The 25225-nt window shown below is 43.8% G+C and overlaps 2 protein-coding genes across 5 annotated transcripts; both read right to left on the reverse strand.

Annotated features, from left to right (window-relative positions):
- Positions 1–604: 604 nt before the first annotated feature.
- Positions 605–13635, reverse strand: LOC120688201 (protein NRT1/ PTR FAMILY 8.3-like). 4 transcript variants are annotated; one of them, XM_039970393.1, is made up of 7 exons: positions 13379–13635; positions 13166–13268; positions 3124–3267; positions 2870–2972; positions 2558–2775; positions 1973–2463; positions 605–1653 (listed from the first exon to the last, which is right to left on the reverse strand). In XM_039970393.1, exons 3-7 carry the CDS (start codon positions 3172–3174, stop codon positions 1140–1142), a joined length of 1377 nt encoding a protein of 458 aa, XP_039826327.1. In that variant the 5' UTR covers positions 3175–3267; positions 13166–13268; positions 13379–13635; the 3' UTR covers positions 605–1139. The 4 variants fall into 4 exon arrangements, with proteins under 4 accessions (XP_039826327.1, XP_039826324.1, XP_039826325.1 ...); XM_039970390.1 differs by having other exon boundaries at positions 605–1691; positions 13379–13626; XM_039970391.1 differs by lacking the exon at positions 13379–13635 and having other exon boundaries at positions 605–1691; positions 13166–13350.
- A 3747-nt stretch (positions 13636–17382) lies between these two features.
- LOC120688202 (cell number regulator 4-like) lies at positions 17383–21614 on the reverse strand. The gene is made up of 4 exons (XM_039970394.1): positions 21441–21614; positions 21214–21285; positions 20868–21086; positions 17383–17665 (listed from the first exon to the last, which is right to left on the reverse strand). Exons 1-4 carry the CDS (start codon positions 21511–21513, stop codon positions 17601–17603), a joined length of 429 nt encoding a protein of 142 aa, XP_039826328.1. The 5' UTR covers positions 21514–21614; the 3' UTR covers positions 17383–17600.
- Positions 21615–25225: the final 3611 nt, after the last annotated feature.

Consider the following 25225-nt stretch of genomic DNA (forward strand, 5'->3'; position numbering starts at 1 on the left):
ATGGTTTCTCCCCCAGATGCCACGCGCAAAGCTAAGATGAGTCGGTTTCCCTTCGATCCTATCTGATTTGCCAACTGGGAAGCAATCATCGAAGGTGATCCTCCCTTCCTGGACCAGGTCCCTCCTCACCCGGGCAAGGAAGCCGGCATCGCCCGAAACCCTAGGTTGGTGGCGGCGATGGGAGGAAGAGGGAATTGCCCAAAGCTGACCGAAGAAGGACTCGATCTTCTCCTCGGATGAAGCTCGACCGCATGATCCTTTGGTTCCCTCACAGATCTGGCGCCAAGTGTCCCCGTCCCCACGAGGTCTGAGGTGGAAGTCGACCCCTCACTGAGATGTGGGGGCCTGACTTTCGAGCGTTGTCGGTTTTGTTCCCGCGCAGACGGACGGGACAAGGAGACATCGGAGGGGGTTGGAGTTGGGGAGGCTGGTGAGCGGACAGAGGATGGTGGTTCCGGCGGCGGCGGTAACGCCGTCGCCGAGGAACTCTCCGCCGTGGCGGAAGAAGGCAGCATCAGGAACTCCTAATCAAACTCTTGATCTAACAATTTGAATTTGGCTAGAAATCAACTTCTCTTGCCAAATGTTATGACGTGAGCAATAGTGAAGATGCAACCAACTGATTTTTTATGATAAAAATGTCGAAATTTATACAGACGAAAGGTAGGAAAACATAAATGGCCTGTTTTGAAAGGCAGTTTTGAGATCCCTCGGATCTATAGAGCAAACCTGAACTAAATCCTAAAAATTCCAAGAGCAATCCTTTGCTTCTAGACAGGATCTAAAAGATGGATATAGATCCTCCTAGATGAAAACGGGCAAGTTTCTGACTTTCTGTCAGGCCGGCAATAATCAGTTCGTGCCAAACAGATCCTGCAATCTTGTGTCAAATTGTTTTTCCTCTGTACTTAATTGAACAATACGCAAACTGAGCTAGATTCGTCAAGCTAAGAGCGGCCATCATCCAGAAGAAGTAGTCCAGGTGGCCGTCGTTCAGGTTTTCCGGGATCCACCCGGGATCCCCGCCGCGCGCTGTGATCGCCGCGACGGCGCCGAGCACGGCCGAGTTGAGGTAGCTCCCGGCCGCGATGGCCAGCTGCGCGAACGCGTTGCCGAGGCTCTTCATGCCGTCCGGCGACTCATCGTAGAAGAACTCGAGGATGCCGATGGAGGCGAACACCTCCCCCGCGCCCAGCACGGCGAACGCCGGCGCCTGCCACATGATGTTCATCGCCGGCATGCTGGCCCGCGCGAGCGCCAGCCTCCGCGCCTCCACCAGCGCCGCGTACGCCATGCCGACCGCGGACAGCGCGAGGCCGACGCCGATGCGCTGCAGCTGCGACAGGCCGCGGTCCTTGCCGGTGGCGCGCCGGGCCAGCGGCACCAGCACGGCGTCGTAGACGGGGATGCAGATCATGACGCTGATGACGTCGAAGGTTGCCAGGGACGCCGGAGGGACGGTGAACGGGCCGACGCGGTTGTCCATGGCCGCGCCCTGCTCGATGAGCGTCGACGACATCTGCGCTGTGGCGGCGAAGAAGAGCACCATGGAAGCCCAGACGGGCAACATCCGTAGCAGCATCTTCAGCTCCTCCACCTGGGACGCCGTGCAGAGTCTCCATGGGCTCGTCGCCGCCGCTGGACCCTTCTCCCGTGTCGAGGGCACCACAATGGCAGCCTTGTCAAAGAACCTGGACAGGAGATCTCACAAGATGTGAGTTCATTGGCAATTTTACATTGTTCAGGTGACATGCCACTATGCCAGTAGTACTTGCCGATTGCGAAAAAATTGCATAGATATGCCACTATTATTTACAAATCTTTTCAAAGATATCTAAAGGAAAGTTTCACATTTGTGCAGATGATGACACCATTGAGTTCAGTCAATATATAAAGATTGATCATTACTGAAATTCGAACAAATAAAGTGAAGAATTTGGAGTTGAAATTTTTTAAGTATAATTAGGCCTACCTGAATTGCCTGGAATGCTCAATGCCTCCTGAGGTATCCTCATGCAACACCACACGGTAGTTCCTCACAGCTGCAACGACCACCTGGGCAACTCTTGTCAGAGGACTCACTCCCAGCTGCTTATACCTATACACCTTCCTGCCGGCGACGAACACGGCGAGCCCAGACATCATGAGCACCATCGGGACCGCGAACCCGACGCCCCACCCAATGTCCTGCTGCACCCAGACGAGCACGGTCCCAGACAGCAGAGAGCCGATGTTGACGGAGAAGTAGTACCAGTTGAAGAAGGACCCTTTGGTCGCTCGCTCCACCGGGTCGGCACCGTCGAATTGGTCGGCACCGAGGGCGGAGGTGCAGGGCTTGATGCCACCCGTGCCAAGGGCAACAAGGTAGAGCCCCAGGTACACAGAGACACGGCGGATTCCGCTGTTGGATGGCACATCCACGATGAACGGGAGTGATGCTGAAACCGTCAGAATGAGCATTCCCTGACAGAGCAAACCATTCATTCAGAAATGTCGGAGATGGAACACGGTCACATGGTCAGAAATTCAGAATGAGCATCTTCCTGTTGCAACTTACAATGATGTAGATCAAGAGGAAGATCACTATTGTCTTGTACCTTCCCCAATATGTGTCGGCCAAGAACGCCCCGATAACCGGTGTGAGGAAGCAGCTGCCGATCCAGGAGGATACATTCCTCGCGGCATCAACATTGGTCTCATGAAGCTCAGCCGTGAGGAAGGTAACCAGGTTCTTTCCGATTGCGAAGAAGGCCATGCATTCGGTGAATTCAGCACCTAGCACATCATTTTTAAGGATCTAGAGGTTAATTCAGTAGGTTAGGAAGTAACTTCTGGTCTGCTGTGGGAAGAACTTATCTGCAGGACCCACCTAAAATCATGAAGCATGCTCTCCAATTCCCCGTGCTCTGCTTCTGAGCAGGCTGATCGTTAATATCCACAGTTCCATCTCTAGTATACTGTGAATCTTCATCCTGAATCATCGGTAGTACACAAAGTAAGGATGGCCGTGCTAAAGTTAGCTGTAGCACTTTTTGCACAGTAATGTGCTTCTCCATGAAAACATTTTGTGTAGTCAGAAGGTAACATGGAATGAGTTTTCAGAAAGACAAAAAGGAGTATCACCTGTGGAGACAGGTGATGGATCAGTGGCCTCTCCTCATCCGTAACTTCCATGATGACGCACTAGGAGCCTGAGCTTCAGCAATGTTGTCCAACGGGTTGGAGTTCAAGCAACGCTGCACCCCTACGTCTCAGCAGAAGCACCTCCTATAAATAACGCCATGATATCAAGAGCATTACAAAGCACGTTATTGCAAAATAAACTACTCCAGATTTCCCTGACCAAAAAATAAAAAGTTCTCGTTGTCAGCAGTAGTGCTGCATTTGTCTTCTATAAATAGTCAATCCTTTTTTGATGTAACTGGAGAACTCCTCTTTCAAAAGTCAACAATGGATAAATTCTTCATTTTCTTATTTACTCCCTCCTTCCTCGTTTATAAGGCACGGTGGAACATGGCACGGTCTTCCAAACGATACTTTGACCATTTATTTGTCATATATTATATAAATTTATAATCATTGTAAACTATATTTGATGACGAATCCAATCATATAAAATTTACATTATAAAAATTTAAAATTAATAGTTAAATTATTGGTCAAAGATATAAATGTTTGAATCTTGATATGCGTGTGTGCCTTATAAACGGGGAAGGAGGGAGTAGCTTTCATAGAGATGAGATAATCGTTGAATTCAATGCATGCCATCCAGCAATGTTCGTTTACAAGACAAACTACGTTTCCTTGCAAGCGATGCCAATCAATAACTTCATTATATGCTAGTTTTGTGGTTTGTGTGTGTCCAGTAAGTAGTTACGTGCACTTTTGAACTTTATCATTTCAGTTAAAACAAAAATTAGGATATTATTGTTTTATTAATTTGCACAACATGCATGACTATCCGTTTGATTTTAACAAAGCCTTGAATAAAGAAAGGATTCTAATCCCACTATGGAAAAATTGGCGTGCTTGTCCAGAATTTTTTTGAAGTCTGCTCTCACAAATAGCTAACCTTGTTATGGCAACCTTTGCAAGATTCCAAATGAAATCAATAACAGTAAATAGTTTTGGGTTAATCTTTGAAGATGCGCGTAACTTAGTTTTTTCATCACAAATATTCAACAGCATCATGAGATCACAAATGTTTAATAGATAACAACATGAATATGCATTTCTCAAATGTTTTATGTACACCCTAAAATTTTCCTTCCTGTGAAAGAACATGTAGCCTAGTTGTTATAAGAGCCTCGGTAGCATCTTAGGTCTTCGGTTCGACTTCTATGGAACGAATATTCTAGGATTTCACGGCGTTGTGCTTTCAACGGTAGGCGCTATTCTCATCGATAGCGAGGAGCTTGTGGTGACATCATCAATCTCGAGAATTTACTGATGCAGTCTTTAAATATGCTTATAGAGTAGGATTTGTGTCGGTACGTTCATAGGCGTGAGTATGCATAAGTTATGAGTGTTTGTGTTGTAATATGTAATATAATAAAAAAAATCCTCGCTGTAACCGGTAAATAGATGGGCATAGCGACGAATCTATAAAACCTATATAGTTGGTCCCACTAGAGATTTCTCTCAATATGCAAGCTGTCCACCTCAGCAATGCACTATCACATGCAATTAAAATCCACTTTGTTTTCGCTGATTTTCTGTGAATGTTGCCATGCAATCACTTTAATGTTTCTACTTTCAAATTTCACCTTAAAATTTTGTTTAAGAAATCCCACAGCAACGCGTGGGGTATCACCTATTGGTATCATTTGTTCAACCATGAAGTATGTCTTAATAATAATGCACTTATTTGGTACTATGAATGTTATAATATTTTCCTTGAAATTTGATCAAAGCTACAACAATTTGACTTTGAATAAAGTTATGAATTATAATTTATAACGGAGGGAGTAGCTTTGTGATTCACAACTCAACACATTGATAAGTGACAAGGAGCACCATGCTGTCGAATTTCTGATACCTTAAAATGCATAGGTGATATGGAGATTTACTATTATATTTTTTATAAACCGGCAGGAGAGGTCTCACTTATCTATAGTGTTTTATTTAAAGAATTATTATATTTTTATCATAATTTATCGAAAAACTCTCTCAAATCCCGCAGCAACGCGCGGGGAGTCACTAGTACTAGTTATGTATGATGATTATTTTTGTTTTACCTGCGACCAAGAAGGACTTCTGTTTTGGGTTCTTTTTAACCCGAACTAAACGACACCCATGCCTGGACCCACATCACTAAATAAACGTTTTTATTTTACACTCCACTTTTTCACCCATGCCAAACTAAGGTGGTTCACACAAGGAATCGTTTCCAACAATGGCATTTTCATATCCATTTCGTTACAATCAATGATTGTTTTCTATGAGATTTAAAACTGAAGACTATTCTATTTATTGTCATTAGCAAAAGCTGTGATGGCATGGTAAAGAGTACGTGTGTTCGCATGAGACGAGAGATTTTGGGCTCCGATCCTACATAACATAATGCATATATGTGCATGGGGCAACTAGTTGTGTTACGGTTTTTCTAGTTGTTTTCTAATCGTCTGCCATGGTTCAGGAGTTCCTGATACCAAATTTAGATATCCAACACGGAAATTGAAGCCATAAATTTCTGAGTTTGCAATGAAGTGTGTTGCTCAATCAGTCCCATCCAGAGCTTCTCAATGCGGAAGGCGTGTGACCCCGGCCCATCGTTAAGAAATCAAACTCTGTTTCGTCCAAGCAACGCCTTCTTGCTGATGGAGCAGTGAAGTGATGATTGATCAGACTGATGGCAAAAGAATATGCGTTGCTATAGCTGAACAGGGAAGAGGATGCGCTTAGCTGAGCTACACAGCCACACAGGTGGAAGCTATAAGAGAGAAGCAGAGGGGCGCAGGCAGCTACAGTCAACAACATGAGGTTTGTCCGCAACAAGTGATTTCGATGGGTGTCAGCCTTGGAATCCTAAGTGTTTTTTTTATTCCATGTTCGTCGGCACTTGGTGTTGGAATTATGGGCTTGCCCCATTTATTCTCTTCAATGCAATTAAAAGAATTCAAAACCCGTTATTAAATGCTAGAAAATCAATTGCTTAATTCTATATCGGGATTTGAGGAGGATCTCAACTGACTTAAAGGGTGGACCCTGTGTACACCACTTATGAAGCCGGTAAAAAGAAGTCGGTGAACCACACGCGCGCGCTCGCTCGCCTCATCGGGGGCGTGGCGCGGCGCGGCCGGATAGGAGAATCATGGCCTTGACAGTTACTAGTAACTGATGGCACTGATTCACCAGTAACTGCACTCATCAAAGCTAATTACAGCATCCAGGTTCGTTGAATCTGAGGCACCTCCACGCCTATATAAACCAGCCCCTCCTCCATGGCACTGATTCACCAGTAACTGCACTCATCAAAGCTAATTACAGTGTCCAGGTTCGTTGAATATGAGGCACCTCCACGCCCATATAAACCATCCCTCAGCTGTTTTCTGCAATCTCCATCTCTAGCACTACGCGCACAGTTCTAGCGAGAGCGGAACCTCTGCTCGCTGAAGGTCCTGCACGGGATAGCAGGCAATCAGGTTTTTGGAGAGTGTCTTGACGCGGGTTCGTTGAATCTGAGGCACCTCCACGCCTATATAAACCAGCCCCTCCTCCATGGCCTTGATTGTTACTAGTAACTGATGGCACTGATTCACCAGTAACTGCACTCATCAAAGCTAATTACAGCATCCAGGTTCGTTGAATCTGAGGCACCTCCACGCCTATATAAACCAGCCCCTCCTCCATGGCACTGATTCACCAGTAACTGCACTCATCAAAGCTAATTACAGTGTCCAGGTTCGTTGAATATGAGGCACCTCCACGCCCATATAAACCATCCCTCAGCTGTTTTCTGCAATCTCCATCTCTAGCACTACGCGCACAGTTCTAGCGAGAGCGGAACCTCTGCTCGCTGAAGGTCCTGCACGGGATAGCGAGCAATCAGGTTTTTGGAGAGTGTCTTGACGCGGGTTCGTTGAATCTGAGGCACCTCCACGCCTATATAAACCAGCCCCTCCTCCATGGCCTTGACAGTTACTAGTAACTGATGACACTGATTCACCAGTAACTGCACTCATCAAAGCTAATCACAGCATCCAGGTTCGTTGAATTTGAGGCACATGCACGCCTATATAAACAAGCCCCTCCCCCATGGCACTGATTCACCAGTAACTGCACTCATCAAAGCTAATTACAGCGTCCAGGTTCGTTGAATCTGAGGCACCTCCACACCCATATAAATCATCCCTCAGCTGTTTTCTGCAATCTCCATCACTAGCACTACGCATACAGTTCTAGCGAGAGCGGAACCTCTGCTCGCTGAAGGTCCTGTACGGGATAGCGGGCAATCAGGTTTTTGGGGAACGTCTTGACGCGGGTTCGTTGAATCTGAGGCACCTCCACGCCTATATAAACCAGCCCTCCTCCATGGCACTGATTCACCAGTAACTGCACTCATCAAAGCTAATTACAGCGTCCAGGTTCGTTGAATCTGAGGCACCTCCACGCCTATATAAACCATCCCTCAGCTGCTTTCTGCAATCTCCATCGCGGTTTTCTGCAATCTCCATCGCTAGCACTGCGCGCACAGTTCTAGCGAGAGCGGAACCTCTGCTCGCTGAAGGTCCTGCATGGTATAGCGGGCAATTCGGTTTTTGGGGAGCATCTTGACGTGACTGCTCGCTCCCTGAACGACTACCTTGGCTACTTCCTGGCGGCGTGAATGACTACTTCGTCTACATCCCGGTGACCAGAACGACTACTTCGTCTACTTCCTGGTGGTCGTTCGTGGTTCGTGGGACTGCACTGCGAACATCTTCCTGCATCGACGTTGTTCGGCTAAATCAAGCAAGACCAGTCGAATAGAATATCTATTCCAGCTGGTAACGACACAACCGTTGCCTCCAGCACTGGTCCCGTCTTGGGGTACAATCTGAAACTCATGTGTTTCATTTTGTTCAATTTAGTGTTAATCTTGAACACTTGCACCTGGTTAGTTTTACTCACCATAGTCATGGAATTATTGTTTAAATACATTGTTAATTTTGGAATTAAAATATACCGAAAAATGCCTAGTTTTCTAACAATCCAAAAACCTGATCTTATTAATAGGCTTTTGGTATCTAGCTTTGCTACAACAATCAAACCACCACTTTTTGATGGTTCCAATTACAAACGTGGTCATGAGCGGCTTATACTATGGCTGACAGTGTTGAGAGTGATGCATGTAAAAGAGGGTAAGCCTGAACAGTTCACTCCAGAGGAAGGGAGTACGAGGCTGATACCCTCTTTCGAGGCTGCATCATTAGTGTTCTCGCTGAAAACCTAGTGGATTCTTATATCCGGCTGCCAACTGGCAAAGCATTGTGGGATGCTCTTGAGGCTCAATATGGAGTGTCTGATGCCGGCAGTGAGTTGTATGTGATGGAGCAGTTCCTTGACTATAGGATGGTCGAAGACCGTTCTGTGGTGGAACAGGCTCATGAAATACATACTCTGACAAAAGATCTCAAAAATTGTAGCAAAGAGTCTCCATGTGTGTTACCCGATAAGTTTGTGGCCGGAGGTATTATCTCTAAACTACCACCTTCTTGGAGGGACTTTGCTACTTCACTGAAACACAAGAGACAGAAGTTCACCATAGATGGACTCATTGAGATCTTGATGTTGAGAAGAAAGTGAGAGCAAAGGACATACGTGGGAAAGAAATTGTTGGTGCTTCAAGTGCCAATCTTGTTCAGAAGAACAACTCCCACAAAAATAAGAAAAAGCCACCGCTGAACCAACCAAAGGCTAAGCAGACAACCACTTTCAAGAAGAAGAAGAAGGGTGCTTGCTATGTGTGCGCCAGTACGGAACACTTTGCTGCAAAGTGTCCGAACTGCAAAGGCAAGAATTCCGCCTACATGGTAATTAGCGAGCCTGGAGGAATATCGGGGTACGGTAATTCATTACCTACAATTCTTTCAGTTTTTTGCTCACCCGAGTGGTGGGTTGACACTGGTGCTAATATTCATATTTGTGCTGATGCTTCTTTGTTTTTTTCTTACCAAGTCGGAGGGACTTCCTCCTTGCTAATGGGGAACGGATCGCATGCGCGTGTTCTTGATATTGGTATGGTAAATCTGAAGTTTACTTCGTGGAAGACCATGCAGCTGAAGAATGTGTAGCATGTCCCCACCATCAAAAAGAATCTTGTCAGCGGCTCTCTACTGTGTAGAGATGGTTTTAAGTTAGTCTTTGAGTCCAATAAATATATCTTGTCTAAGTTTGGTACTTTCTTTGGAAAAGGTTATGAAAGCGGAGGCTTGTTCCGTCTTTCTTTGTCAGATGTTTGTAATAAAGTTGCGTACAATGTTATTAACGTTGATGAATCAAATGTTTGGCATTCGAGGTTTTATCATGTTAATTCTGGTTGTATGATGTGCTTAGCTAATTTGAGTTTAATTTCAAAGTTTACTTTTGTCAAAAATTCTAAGTGCCATGTATGTGTTGAATCAAAACAAACTCGCAAGCATCATAAGACCGCGGAGGCGAGGAGCTGGGCACCCTTAGAATTAATTCATTCCGATTTGTGTGAAATGAATGGAGTGTTGACAAAAGGTGGTAAAATATATTTCATGACTTTGGTCGATGACTGCACTAGATTTTGTTACATCTATTTGTTGAAGTCAAAAGATAAAGTTTTACACTACTTTAAAATCTATAAAGCTGAAGTAGAAAACCAACTTGAGAGAAAGATCAAAAGGGTTAGGTCAGATTGTGGTGGCGTGTACTTCTCAAATTTATTCACTTCATTCTGCAAGGAACATGGTATTATTCATGAGAGGACGCCTCCCTATTCACCTCAGTTAAATGGGGTTGCCGAAAGAAAGAACCACACTCTAATTGATTTGGTGAACGCCATGTTAGATACAGCGGGACTTTCCAAGGAATGGTGGGGTGAAGCTATATTGACTGCATGTCATGTCCTAAACCGTGTTCCTACAAAGAATAAAGAGATAACACCATTCGAGGAATGGGAGAGGAAAATGCCAACACTTTCATACTTACGTACATGGGATTGTTTAGCAAAAATGAATGTGCCAATAACCACGAAACGTAAGTTTGAACCTAAAACTGTGGATTGTGTCTTTCTAGGTTATGCTATTCACAGCGTTGGAAATAGATTTTTAATAGTGAAATCTGGAGTACCTGACATGCATGTTGGTACAATAATGAAGTCCAGAGATGCTACATTTTTTGAAAACATTTTTTTCATGAGAGATGAAACAAGTTCATCTAGGCAAGAGTTCATCGAGGATGATAGCTCTGCTGAGCCGATAGAACACAATGAACCTACACTTGTGGAAAATCCTGAGGAGGATAACAATGATACTCCAAGAAAGAGCAAGAGACAAAGGACTGTAAAGTCTTTTGGTGACGATTTCATTATATACTTCATGAATGATACACCCAGAATCATTGAAGAGGTATATTCATCTTCTGATGCTGACTATTGGAAGGAAACAGTGAGGAGTGAGATGGATTCTATTATGTCTAATGGAACCTGAGAGGTTGTTAAACGTCCTTATGGATGTAAACCGGTTGGATGCAAGTGGGTGTTCAAGAAGAAGCTTAGGTCAGATGGTACTATTGAAAAGTACAAGACTAAACTTGTGGCCAAGGGTTATACCAAAAAGAAGGAGAAGATTTCTTTGACACTTATTCATCAGTTGCCCGATTGCCCACAATTCGAGTGTTACTTTCCTTGGCAGCCTCTTACGGTCTTCTCTTTCATCAGATGAACGTTAAGACGGCTTTCCTCAATGGAGAGTTGGAAGAGGAGATCTATATGGATCAGCCAGATGGGTTTGTATCAAAGGGTCAAGAAGGAATGGTTTGTAAGTTGCTGAAATCTTTATATGGTTTGAAGCAAGCGCCTAAGCAGTGGCATGAAAAGTTCGACAGAACTTTGACATCTGCTGGATTTGTTGTGAACGAAGCTGACAAATGTGTGTACTATTGCTATGGTGGGGCTGAGGAGTGATTTTGTGCTTGTATCTGGATGACATACTGATCTTTGGCACTAGCCTTAATGTGATTAAGGAAGTCAAAGACTTTTTATCTCAAAGTTTTGAGATGAAGGATCTGGGAGAAGTTGATGTTATCCTTAATATAAAGCTGGTAAAAGAGAGCAATGGTGGGGTGATTCTTACACAGTCTCACTATGTGGAGAAGGTGTTAAGTCGCTTTGGTTATAGCGACTGTAAACCTGTCTCAACATCATATGATGCTAGTTTAATTCTAAGAAAGAACAAAAGGATAATGCGAGATCAGCTGAGATATTCTCAGATCATTAGATCATTGACATCTCGTTTGCTGTAAGCAAACTAAGCCGGTTTGTTTCAAACCCGGGAGATGGTCATTGGAAGGCTTTTGAAAGAGTAATGCGCTATCTAAAACGCACAATGAACTATGGAATTCACTACACCGGTACCCTAGGGTACTAGAAGGTTATAGTGATTCAAACTGGATTTCTGATGTTGATGAGATAAAGGCCACAAGTGGATATGTGTTTGTATTTGGTGGTGGAGCTGTTTTCTGGAAGTTTTGCAAGCAGACCATCTTAACGAGGTCAACTATGGTCATTGGTGTCAAATTGGTCAGCCCCAAAGACTGATGTGCAGGGCTTAACACCGCCGTTCCCAATGGCAGCAAGGTAGAGTCCGAGGTAAACCACTTTTCGGTGAAAAGTGCCACCATGGTCGGTAGACATGGCAAATATGGGGAGGGATGTAGAGGCTATTAGAACGACCATAGCCTGATAAAATGGAAGGGTATTCAGTGTTGCAGTCAATGTAACAGAAGATGCAAAGCAAATTTCTTCAACTGCTTTGAACTTACGACAAAGTAAAAGGGAGGAAAACAATAATTGTCCAGTATCTCCCCCAGTAAGTGTCTGCAATGAAAGCACCAAAAAGTGGCGTGAAGAAGCAAGCTCCGGCCCAGGCGGAGACATTTCCTGCTGCAGCGACTTTGCTTTCATGTAGAACAGTTGTGAGGTAGGCATAGGCGGAGCTGCCCATACCGCACGGTGGGGCAGCCGCCCCAGCTACTCCGCGGCACGAAACCCCCCTTCCCTCTCTTCCCTGCGATCTAGTGGCTCTCAAATCAAAGCTTGCGGCAGCGTTTGGATGACTGGACGTCAGACATCATCTTGTGGTTAATTGAAGAAGACAATGAATAGATATGGGCCGAGAATAGATAAGTCGATAATAGCCCATTTGGTGGGTCGACATTAGGTGGGTGGTGTGGCCTAAGATGACGCTTCAATTTTAAAGCACCTAAAGAACGTGGGTATGCCCAAACGGGCTAAGCTCTTTTATATGCGTTTGTGCAGCTGTGCATGTTGAGGCATCACAGAAATGCATGCTTTGCTTGTAACATTCAGATATGGCACAAGACATTCACCGGAGCCGGTCAACGTCTTATATCCTAGCAAACTAATGGAACTATAATACATGCATTTATGATTATGGGATTATTCATGTGTTTCCATGATCTTTGTGATGCATCGATGGTGCTCATCACGAATGTAAATGGGTCACTGAACTAGTTTACCTTATATGACAATTGGTTGAATTAAAGATGAAACAATCTCATTTATGTTTCTCTATGACCAAAGCGGCAACAACATAACTGCTATAGCTAGCGAGCAAAGCCGCAATTGTCGTAGGAACTAGACAAGGTGGATTTAGCATTTGCACCATTCAAAATTGATGTAAATTATAATTCTTTATGACCAAAGCGGCAACAACATGACTGCTATGGCCACCGAGCAAAAGTGGACTTAGCATTTTCACCATTCAAAGTTGATGTAAATCCTGCCCCAGCTAAAATTTTTGGCCATCTCCGCCACTGGAGGTAGGTAACTAAATTCTTGGAGATCGCGAAGAAGGCCATGCGGCACTCACTGAATTCAACACCTAGCTCGTGATGTTCAAGCAGTTAACTATCTTTTCCACAGTATTGCAGAGAAGAGAAGAGCAGGAGCAGAGCATGAGCTGCTGTCTGTTACCTAAGATGAGGAAGCATGCCCTCCATTTCCCTGTGCTGTGCTTGAGAGCAGGCTGTTTGTTGATATCAACTGATCCATCTCTTGTATATTCTGAAGCTGCATCCTGCGTCCCAGCATCAAAATATTCAATTTTCAAATTAAATGTCGAATCAACAAAAATCTGTGATTATCTACTGTGGTACTGCCTGAGGCCATCATGGAAACATGAGCTACCTGAGGAGGAGAAGTAGGAGGTTGGAGATGGAGGAGGGGCCTCTCCTCATCTGCTCTTTCCATGGCAGCTTCCAGTGGTGAGTTTGAGCGCCTGTTTTGATTCACTCTGCCAGATTGAGGGAATGGAGACGCTGCAGCAAAACTTTCAGTCCACAGCAGAGTACTTTTCAGGCAGCGAGTGTGTCCTGTTTCAAGAACGGAGGTCTAGGTAGGACATTACTGTACACTTCAAACAATGGTACTTTTCAGGCAGCGAGTGCGTGTCTCTTTTGGACCTGTGTCTTTCAAACAGATATGGGCGGACGCCACCAGGTCGCGGCCGCTAGGACGACGGCCACAAGGGCGGGACGGGTTGCGGCCGTCCTCTTCCCCAACGGCGCCACCAGGTCGCGGTTGTCCCGAAAATTACTTCCTACCCTCTGGTGTAGATACTCCACTTTTTTCGCTGCGCCGTCGATCGACGGCTCGTGACCTTTGTTCGTTCCCCGCCGCCCACGCGCGGCTAATCATGTTTAGGGCAGGGCAGGCATTGTTGTTTAATCAACGTCACGGCGTTAGTCCGCCGTCGGGAGGTGTTTTTAGTGCGACCGTGGTCAAGGTAGGCAGATAGATGTTTCATGCCACGGTTGACCACAGGTGGATAGAAGCTGCAAGGCCCTGTTGTTAAAGACGGAGTGGGGGGGGGGGGGGGGGGGCTGATCTGCCCGCCACAATCCATTTCTATTCGTGACGCCCCGGTGCTGGAGTGGCCGGTGTATTGTCCGGCTCCGATGGACTTTCAGGCTAACTTCACACAGGGCTAATCTTCTAGCATGTAACACACTAGCCAAAAATGACTACTAAATCAGGCATTGAACTTGAGATCTAATTAAAGACTATTTAAACTTGCATTCAATATGAAAAAAAACGAGTGAGAATGTGCATGTGTAGGGATGGAAACGGTAATAAAACAGGAAAATGGATATCCGAGATATCAGTATCCGTTTCCATGCATATCCGATCCGTTTCTATCCTAAGGGATGGAAATTGGAATGAAATAGGAAAACAGATATCTGAGATATCCGAATCCGTTTTCATGCGTATCCGATCCGTTTCCATTCTTATGCATGTGGCAAAAGTTGTAGATCTAGTCACAAGAAACTCAGAACAACTGAGTTTAATTTTCCTGATTTTTCTACGATTTATTATCGATTTTGTAAACTCGTTGAAAAGGGTTTAAAACAAGAACTTAAAATTGCAACAGGGTCCCTAGAATTTGCAGAAACTTCCCTGGAAGATTTAAAGTAAATGCAAAAAGGCCCTTGGCCGGAGTTGGAGGTAGGGGCGGTCATGACCGGCCGAAATCTGCAAAATAGCTCGCCGGCAGGGAGGGATAGGTGGGGGAAACGCTAGAGGAAGTCGAGCTCTACGTGATGGTATGCTAGGACGGTGTTGGGACGGCGGCCGGAGGTGGGTTCCCCGCGGAGCAGTTGCTCCGCACGGCAGTGGTTGGTGGCAACGACGGCGTTCCGGCGAGATGGAGGCGGCGGGGATGGGCCAAGGAGCTTCACAGGTCCATGAGGAAGCGGTTTGCAGAGTCTTTTGGGGGCGAGGAAGGATATAGAAGGGGGTTCCGCGGCGAGCTCAGCTCGGCGGTGGCAATGGCGTGCGTGGAGGCCTAGAGGGGCTCGGGCACAAGCAGGGGCCGAGTTTGGCCTTTTATAAGCAGCAGGGTGGAGGGAGGAGAGGTTGGGCACGAGCAAGGGCTCGGGCAGCGGCCGGCGGAGTGGAGCGTCAACAACGGAAAGGATGCGGCACGTGCTTGATGCAGCGGCGGTGCAAGGGCGGCAGGGGCGTAGCGCATGCTCGACGGGCATCGTCGCCGGGTCAGGGGTGCAGCAAGGAGGGAGGCGGTGCTGCAGGGGTGATGGAAATAGGCGAGCTGGCGTGTGGAGAGGGAATGGAGGCATCAGTGGTGTGCTCATCATGGAAGGCCAGTGGTGGGAGCGCAGCCGGGAAGCGGCATTGAGAAGCGGCCGCAGTCATGCCACTTTGCTCCTCTCTTGGGTCAACGGTGTATGGGCACTCAGCGGCCGTCGGGACGCGGCTGGCCAGACGTGCGGCAGCAGGCGGTGTCTCATCGCTGCCAGCCCTACCATGGGTAGTGAAACAGAGGAGGAAGAAGGAGAGAGAAAACGAAATGATTTTCCTCAAAAATTTTAGGTACGCGGACTGTCCGCGATTAGGAGGCGGACGGTCCGCCAGCCGTTGAAAAGAATGATCAAAACACCTCAGAATTGGACCGTGCCGAAAGAAATGTGAAGCGGACGGTCCGCCGATATAAGCGGACGGTCCGCTGGTGGCTACAGGAAGGTTTGCGTGTTCGGACAGTCAAAAACTTAACGCAGCGGGTTCGGACATCCGAACTTTTCTACCGCGGATGGTCCGCTATTATACAACGGACGGTCTGCCCCACAAGGTTCGGGTGACCGATCTTTTCTACTACGGACGGTCTGCTAGTATACAGTTGACGGTCCGAAGAGCTTATATTGGCATTTGTTTTAATCGTACGTGATTATACATTATGATTTGGTTAATGATCTCATTAATTACTCCGTAAATACCCAGGTGTCACACAAAGATCCATAGAGCAATAACTCAACGGATGGTTAGCCTTATCCCTTCATCTTCCCATCCATGCCTGGTAATCGTTGCTCCCTGCCCCCTCTCTCTTTCTCTCTCTACTTGGCGTCTCATGGTGCTGGCGGAGGATTGGTTTCTTGTGTCGGAACGGTGTTTGCTTGTAGCAGCAACTTCTTAGTGATGCAGCAAGCTGTCCCGGCGTCACCAAGGGTACGACGCAGGTAGCAGATGGAAAAGTCTAGCAGGTCGCCGAGAGGACAGTGAGCAAGCTTGAGCGCTAATCCTCATCCTGGTGTGCTGACGGCGTGGGCTGCCTCGGTCATCCGCAAAGGAAGCGAAAACCAGAGGTAGGAGTAGATTTTTCGTTTCCTGTGAAATCAAAGAGCTGCAACAGGATTTTCGGAGGAAAGGACTCAACGATTTCCTTGGTTCCAAAAGCTTTTCCTCTAGCCTTTCCTCTGTTTTGCGATTCCTCCATTTTTCCCGTGAAAATCCTCCGTTCCAAACAGGGAATGGGACGGAGGAGCCATGCATGGCCTACCTCATACAAGCACAACAGCTCACGGTCGGGTCCTGGTGGTCTAACCACCTGACCAAGCGTGACGGCCTAGGACAGGGTTGACCGAGTCATGGTTGACTGGAGTCAACATGTGCTGACGTGTCATTTTGCTCCTGGTGGACGGATTGGGACACTCATGGTCCCACCGACAAGGGGTTAGATAACAAGCATGAACATGTTTATTGTTTAACAATTCACAGTGATGCTTATGATGACAAGATTATGCACAAATACAGAATAGGGTCCTTACAGTCCTCAAAGAAGAATTTAGTCTCATCATTCTTAGGGCCAAATTGGAGTTAGAACAATGGATCTGTAAATTTTCGTAATTTTAAGTCTTATAGCTAGCTAGGATCTTCTTTTGGACTTGAGGCCTTGTAACCTTTATATAACCTATATATGTTTAGACCAGAGACCCTCCGGCCCAGCTTTACTGAAAGCATAATAACCCATATATATTTCACCAGTAGGGTGCAGCTCTAGTTTGCAGCCCTGTGTGCCATCAACAGATGGTCGTTTCAGTCTCTATACTAAAGGAGGGTCTAAGTGCGACGCGGGAGGGATAAAACGTCTAAGACTTTTTAATTTTGTTGCTTTTACCGGTATGAAATTTTGGGTTCACCCTTTGTGGAAAAACCAAATCATTATTGTGTAAATAAATCCATGCTGAAAAATTTGACTGTCTGATTAATATCTTTGAGTAGGAGTAACTTGTACTCCCTGTGGTCATAATTAGATATTTAGTTCTAGACAGCAAAAAGTAACTAATTACAAGTAAACTTTGCTGTCCATGTAATTTATCAATCAATTAGAAAATCTGATATTAATATCATTAAAACTGCTTGATGACTTTTATTTCTCACACGTTAATTTACAGTTATATATATTAAATAGCAATAATTCACACATGATCCACACACATGCATCTCTATTTATTTACTTCAGCTAACAGCTATGCATGCAAACACCTTGCTCACAAATGTACTGCGAGGCACAACATGACTGCTGATCAAGAGCTTTTCTAGCTTTAGGACACACTCGTCAACGTGTCATGTCTTGCATTGGTACAGGAGCCGTGACCATCTTCTGTGAGTTCACTTCCCATCCTTGGTAGATAAAACATTAAAGGGAAAATGATTAGCACACTACATATTACACATTGCTTCAACTTGTTCTGAATTAAAGACAGGGCATTTCAGAAATTAAGGAATTTGGATTTCTTGACGTTCGATTATAAGTATCCAAATCATCTAAAGTGCTACTATGACAATAATGCCACTAGGTTATAAATGTGTTGAATATTTTGTACCAAAAGAGTTTATACATGGAGTTTGTTGTATTACCACTAGCAGGTAAGGTAGAGCTTGGTGTTAGCTCATGTAACACGGCCTTTATATGAATAGATGTAGAAAATATGGCATTAGTTTTGGTATATCAGGATTTTGCTAATAGGATTAATCTGTTTCTAGCCAATAGGAATAATTGTAGCTTAGAGATGGTAATGGATCATAGTCCTATTGCCCTCTTCATGATCTAACTCAGCCCTTAATCATTCTTAGCTTAAAAACATATAGAATATGGGCCCAACCCTTTTTTAGCCCCGATCCTTAAAATGTCTAGGACTCAATTTGTAGGCCCATTACCACCCCTAATGTTGGCTAATTTTGTGAGGCTCCAGACTCATGCAGCTAATAGGAGATATGCATACTGATTTTGTGTGAAAACGTATTCAGTTCACACGAGGAGCAGGGCGCGGCAGCAGAGGCCTTCAAAGTCACAGCTCCTGCACGACTAGACATTGATACCATCCGGTACTAATGTGGGTCAAACCTTTCTTACTTGAGGATAATATCAACCGGTACTAATATGTAGATTTTAGTATTATTAGTTGATATTACCATCCGGTACTGAAGGTCCCTATACCTTTTCATCCATCTCAAAAGTACCAGTAGGAAAATGATCAAGTACTAATGCTAGAATTAAGTACCGGGTCATCTTCCTACCGGTACTTTTGAGATGCACCGATAGTATATTTTCTAGTAGTGTAGGCTGATCGAGCAAATAACCAATAGGACTAGAACTAGCTAATTCAATATAAGGGGTCCGTGGCAAGGAGATGAGATAGGTGGTTTACCTTAGGCAGTAGGTAGGAGATTTTTTTTTCAAAATATGTCTCAAGATTTTTTATGCTTGAATACTCCATTTGTAATAAACAGATAACAATAGAACCATAATTAGTTTGAAACGATCATATATATGGCTTTTAGGCCAAGGTATTTATATGTTTCATTTTAAAACAAATTAGTTTGTCTTAAACATCATAAGTTTAAGAATGGAAAGAGTAACTAACTATGTTGGTATATGAGGTTGCTAACTGTAGACATTGTTTTATTAAATGGCTATAAAACGTCAAAGCTGCTAACGTCTGGAGGAGGTCTGGATACCATTTGTGATAGCGAAACTCCACATAGGACTATCTACTAGGCGTTGACAAGTTTTGGCTAGAGAATATATATATGTATCTCAGTGGAGGTCGTTGTGTGTGACGAAACATAAAGCAAGCAGGACGAGCATATGCTGGCTGCCGTTGCGCTGTCCGTGTCCCCGTTCCTTTCCTGTCGCCACCATTTTCTGCCCCCCTGGAGTCCTGGTGGTGTTTGTCTGCACCTCTTATTCTGGAGTAACGGCAGGCTACTTTATTGCTTATACATCGTACATGTAAAGCATGTGTGATGTGTGAGGCTGCAACGATGTTACAATTGCACATATATAGTTTGGCAACATATCAGATGCAAAAACAACTTTTTCATATACAATCCGTGCAAATTTCAATCTGGTCCACTGGATCAACATTCAAGGAGGGATGCAGGGGGAGTGGGATGGGAGATTTGCAAAAGTGTGATTAGAGATGAGTGGTTAATTGTAAAATTACCTATTCCCCCATACTCTTGGATGTTGATCCGGTGATCCAGATTAATTACTCTCGATTTATGCATCTACCGGTATACTACTATCTCTGTTCTCGAATATAAGTCGTCTTGGACAAGCTAGATCATATTTTCAATAAGTGGGTATCTTGTCCTAAACGTTATTTATTTATGAACATGGAAGTATATACTTACGATATATACTCATAGAAGGGAACTATAAGTCACCATTTAGTCCCTATTGGGAATTCGGTCCCGAATTGGTAGTCTCGGTTGAGAATATGGGACTAAAGTCTCTTCCCTACTAGGACTAAATCTACTTTTTACACAACCAATCCTACGGTCCACAGGAATTGAACTCAAACCTCTTGCCTCACATATAGGTTTTTTTATCATTCTACCTACACAGCACATATGACTCTAGATGATATACTTTCATTTTAAACTAATTCGTGAAGAACACTTAGTCTCGGTCGACCATATCACATTTTTCCCAGATTTGAAAACCAAGTTTCTTTAGCATTTCGTATCCTTTCTTCATAGATTTCAGATCCCAATAAATTTTAGCATAGCCGTATCACATTTCGCTCTGTTCGGATGGACTAAACTGGTTGGGCTGAAAGCTGGATGGGTTGGCTGTTTCAGCAAGCCAACTTGCCCAGCCACTTCATCCCACCCGAACAAGCTATTTATTGATATATATTATTCTTCAAATATAGCCTGGAGCTCGCGGCCACTACTACAGATATGACTTTTGGTCCAACACATTAGTCCCGACCACCATTGGACCCGGGACCACTGAAGGCTTTAGTCCCAATTCCAACGGTTAGGGGGGCCAGTGGAGAGCTTTAGTCCTGGTTGGAGCCACCAACCGAAACTAAAAATCACCCTTTTGTCTAGATTGGTGGCTCCAACCGATCAAAGGTCCTGGACACTTAATACTGGGTGGAGCCACCAACCGGGACCAAAGGGTGACTCTTTGGTCCCGGTTGGTCGTTCCAACCCGGACCAAAAGAGTCTTTAGTCCCCATTGGTAGCTCCAACCGGGACTAAAGGGTTATTTACGGGTTAGTTTAAAATGAAGTCATCACATATAAGGTCACATGTGTTGTGTAGGTGGGGTGGCAAGTAAGCTTTACGCGAGTCAAAAGATCACGGATTTGAATCATGTTGGATGCAGACTAATTTTTTTGCATTGTATGTACCCTTTAGTCCTGATTGAAGGAACCGGAACTAATGATCGGGTCCGGATCTTTAGTCCCGGCTTCGTTGTCCCAATTCCAAAACCGGGACAAAAGGAGGTTGGAACTGCGACAAAAAGATTTTTCTATACTAGTGGGCGGTATGAGGTGGATGAATATATACAATCCCATACGCTTACCATCTGCCGGGTCGGCGCCCCGGTTCTTGAGCTCCCGGTACATCTGGGAGAGCGCACATGGCTCGCAGAAGCAATGGACGCAGCCGTCGGCGCACGGCTTCGCCGGCAGGCCGTACGCCGCCCGGAGCTTGCGGCGGTAGGAGCAGGAGTAGAGGCAGTGGAGCAGGCACACCCCCGCGTGCAGCAGCGCGCAGTAGATCGCACCAGCCATACCACAGGCTGCATATATATACAACAGAAGTATTAATTATTAGTTGGCACACTTGCTTTGAGCAGAGACAATTACTCGATGGACAGACAAGACTTCCATCATCCATCCACAACAGTTGTAGCAAAACTGACTTACATGTGGATCCCTTGTCCAAGGTCTCTGCCACCTGGCCGAATGCGACACACGGGCAGAAGAACGCCAAGCAGCCTGCACGAACCGAGGCTGCCTAGGTTAGTAAAAGCCATGTTTGGATTGTGGGAATTTAAATTCCACGAGAAATTATTGCATGGTTACACTGAAAAATGAAGTTGTTTTGGAGGATTTGTTTCCGGAAAGGTTTGGGCGTGCGTGGCATGACTCACAGCTCTTGCAGTCGCTGCAGCAGCCACAGAGGCCGGTGGTCCAGGACCCCGGCGGCGGTGGATAGCCGCTCATCTTCTAGCGGATCCGAGGTTGGCGAGCTTCCTGAAGTGTGAGAAGGTTGAGATTAGCAACTAAGGCAGCTTTATAGAAGCCGTCTCGGGAGGCCAAGGGGCTATTCTGGCAATCAAATCAAAGAGAGAATTTCAATTCTTATAGGCAGAGAAAAAGGAGATGTTATTATGTGACATATGGAGACACTTCACTTTCTTCTAGGCCTGTATCTTTTCATATTAAAAGGTATCTTGTGTGTGTTTAGTTTCCCGATTTTGAAATTTTGAAAGAGAATATTTTCACATTTGAAGTATTGAACATAAATTAATTACAAAACTAATTACATAATTCATCCGTAAACTACGAGACGAATTTATTGAGCCTAATTAATCCGTCATTAGCATATATTTTCGGTAGCTTTACTATAGCAATTTAGTGTCTAATCAGGACTTAATTAGGTTCACTAGATTCGTCTCGCGATTTACAGTCTATTTGTATATTGCGATTTTTTCGACTACATTTAATACAACATGCAGACGATTTACAAAAAATTTGGAATTTTCAAGTTTGAATCTAAACCAGGCCCTTATACTGCACCTGCTGTTTGTGTGCCACACATTTTTACAATAATAAAATATTTATATATAAGAAGCTGTTTTTTTCTGTACGGCGCTACCACTAAATTCTAAATTTAATTTTAAGATATTCCAGAATAACTTGTAAAACAATGCTTTTGTACTGATAAATTTTTTCTATCTTTCCATGTAAAAGCTGCAGTTTTTTAATTCAAACTAAATCTGTAAGCTAATACCTCTCCCACGATATTCATGTAATTAAATAGTATCTATTTCTTTATTACAAGAGAGGGCAGTCGAGGTTTTTTGGCCTGCGCCAGTCGAGCGGCTGCAGTTGTGGCTGAACCACAACTGTAACTGCAGCCGTAGAAAGCAGACCTATTATCAAAAAAATTGTGCCTATCTATCTGTCTGTCTATCTATCTATCTATTTGTCTATTTGTCAATCTATCTATCTGTCTATCTTGTCTATATGTCTGTCTATTTATCTATCTATCTATCTATCTATCTATCTCTATCATATTTATCTGTCTATATATATGTGTAAGTCTATCTATCTATCTATCTATCTGTTGATGGTCTATTTTGACCCATTTTAACCGTCAAATATCGCACAAAATATAAATATCGAAGGGAATAAATGCTAGTATAGGATGACTTATTGGTGAATTCCACATATGCTGGTCTGAAAATGTGTGCATGTTAATTAGGACCAAAATTGCTAAAAACTAGCAAGTATGGTCCAAGATAGGAATGGCCAACCACAAGGATCAAAAGGGTCCACTTGACAGCCTCACATGAGAATGAAACATAACCATATACATGAACACGTCATTAATAGGAGGCAATACCTTCTCGACTAATCAAAGCACGACACATAGCAGCACATGGATTGAAAGGCCCACCAGAGCATGCAACCGACGTAGTTTTGTCCCAAGCCACTAGGAACCGACTCAAGGGCCCACTTACTAGTCTCCTGACCAAAGGCGGTGGCCACTGGTAGGCCGACCCCACTGGTCAGCCGAACAGACCCTAGCCCCACTCATCTCCAGCTTCCATGTGGCGGCCCCTGGTGAATTCCCGAAGTTGGTTTCTAGTGCCCCAAGCTTCCTACCTGCCGAAACACCTTTCTACCCCCTCTATAAATAGTAGAGGAGGGGGTAAGAATAGGAACACATCCTATGCACTCTCTTGAGTTTTCACTACTTCACTTGAGCTTTAGGCTCATCCTTGAGGTGTATACTATAAAAAATCTGTTGATCCATGATGATTAAATTTCGTCATAGATCACTAAATAACCGTCATAAAACAGTATCTATGACAATCACAAATTGTGTCATGTATTGAGCGTCACAGATTACACCTCGTGACGTTTCTTAAATTAAACAGTATAATTTTCGTCATAGATTCAATTGTCATGTCACACATTGATGACATGGAGGATGACGTGGCTGCTGACATGGTGATGACATGGACGTGGATGATGACATAGCCAACTACGTGGCTGCCTAAGTGGATGATGACATAGCAACATCTCTAGCCCACTAAATTTGCACAGCCCATAAAAATTTTGGCCCACCACAGCCATCTTAGATTAAAATTTCAACCCATAAAGCCCATTTCAATATTATAATTTCAGCACAAGATTATAGCAAAAAAAACCATAATGACATCTTCATAATTTTGTACAAGTCTTGTAAATAGAAAAGAAATCGAATCCAATAGATCATATGCAAGTCTTATCCAGCGAAATAGCTAGCATTACATAAGCTTAAACTTAGAAGCATAGAAAGTATGGAGATAAAAGATCATCTCTGTTCCTTCCATATGATCATACTCAGCCTGAAAATGAAAAGAGCACATTGTCAAAATGTCAAATACTTACAGTCGGCAATATTGCAATAAAAGGAATTGTGATCAATGAACTACTGTAAAATTAACAGCAAGTAATAGCTCTAAGTTACTAATGGAATTCAAACATAAATAATTGACTACACATTAGATCCACCTATCAGTCTAACTACTGTTTTCAGCAACTAGTCCTTCGGGAAAAGAGAACAGTTTTCAGCAACTACAAAATTACTAGCTAAATTGTAAAACTGTCACTGAAATTCACTGCAGTTAAAAAGAACCAACTATGAACAGTCATGATAACAGGACAACCAAATGGAGATGTATTAGTTTATTCACAGATATTAACAATGAATTTCTGCATGTTTATTGAAAGTAATTACAATTTGAACTATGTGTACCCAAAAAGAAACAAAAAATTGTAAAGAAATTATATTTAGGCTCATATGTTCCATTTTGTCCCCTGTCTCGGAGATGGGTGAAAAATTCAATTGTCTTCTAGGGATAATTCAAACTTCTTTCTCCAAATTACCATATAATAATTACAGTAATATTCAAATCTAGTAAAAAATTTCTATAAATTGATATGACAACATATTTTTGGTCATTTAGCTTCCCATAAAAAAATCAAGTAGTTCTAATAGTATGTCACTATACATTGTTCACAAATCGATACCTTTCTTACATAGTTTCATATATCTCAAGTCAAACTTTGAGATTTGAATACCTCAAAACATGTTCGAACTTGTATGCACTTCAAATTTGGACACCACCTTATGTTGACCATAACAATGAAAAATATCAAGTTACATTAGCAATTGTTATGCAAAAACATGTTTTTCAATTCTCTATTTAATTGGAATAAAACATGTATTACGAAAACAATCTAGATATAGCGATTAACGTACAAACAAAAGCCGCTAAATAATAGATTCAGATTTTAGAAAATTTTGGAAAAAAAGAACCATTAAATTTGGAGTTTATATGAGGAAAAATACTAATTACAAAATTTAATTCCGGATCGAAAAGAAAAAGATGATTCACATATCTGTTCTTCCCTATAGGGCCACGATGCAACACTAATATATAAAATATCTATTATTCAACATAATCACAAACAAAGGTCTGGCGCATTGGTAGGGCTCCCGGGTTCCAATCCCCGCAGTTCTCGATGCCCTATAAGCGCACATTTTTTTTATTTTTCTAAATTAAAGCAAAAATATTAGTATATAAAGGATAATACCAAGATATTTCAGAGACGAAGGTGTAGAACAGTGGTATGGTTCGGCGGCCATGGTCTTGGAGAT

This window comes from Panicum virgatum, chromosome 9N (genome assembly GCF_016808335.1).
Source record: "Panicum virgatum strain AP13 chromosome 9N, P.virgatum_v5, whole genome shotgun sequence".
NCBI classification, from domain to species: domain Eukaryota; kingdom Viridiplantae; phylum Streptophyta; class Magnoliopsida; order Poales; family Poaceae; genus Panicum; species Panicum virgatum.

What these genes read in the sequence shown, in the direction of transcription:
- LOC120688201 (XM_039970390.1), bottom strand. Translation starts at nt 3,174, where the DNA reads ATGGAAGTTACGGATGAGGAGAGGCCACTGATCCATCACCTGTCTCCA. An exon ending in AGCATGCTTCATGATTTTAG is followed by an intron (nt 2,776 to 2,869) that starts GTGGGTCCTGCA and finishes ATGATGTGCTAG; the next exon opens with GTGCTGAATTCACCGAATGC. An exon ending in GAGCATTCCAGGCAATTCAG is followed by an intron (nt 1,692 to 1,972) that starts GTAGGCCTAATT and finishes TCTCCTGTCCAG; the next exon opens with GTTCTTTGACAAGGCTGCCA.
- LOC120688202 (XM_039970394.1), bottom strand. Translation starts at nt 21,513, where the DNA reads ATGAGCGGCTATCCACCGCCGCCGGGGTCCTGGACCACCGGCCTCTGT. An exon ending in CTGCAGCGACTGCAAGAGCT is followed by an intron (nt 21,286 to 21,440) that starts GTGAGTCATGCC and finishes CGGTTCGTGCAG; the next exon opens with GCTGCTTGGCGTTCTTCTGC. An exon ending in CTTGGACAAGGGATCCACAT is followed by an intron (nt 21,087 to 21,213) that starts GTAAGTCAGTTT and finishes ATATATATGCAG; the next exon opens with CCTGTGGTATGGCTGGTGCG.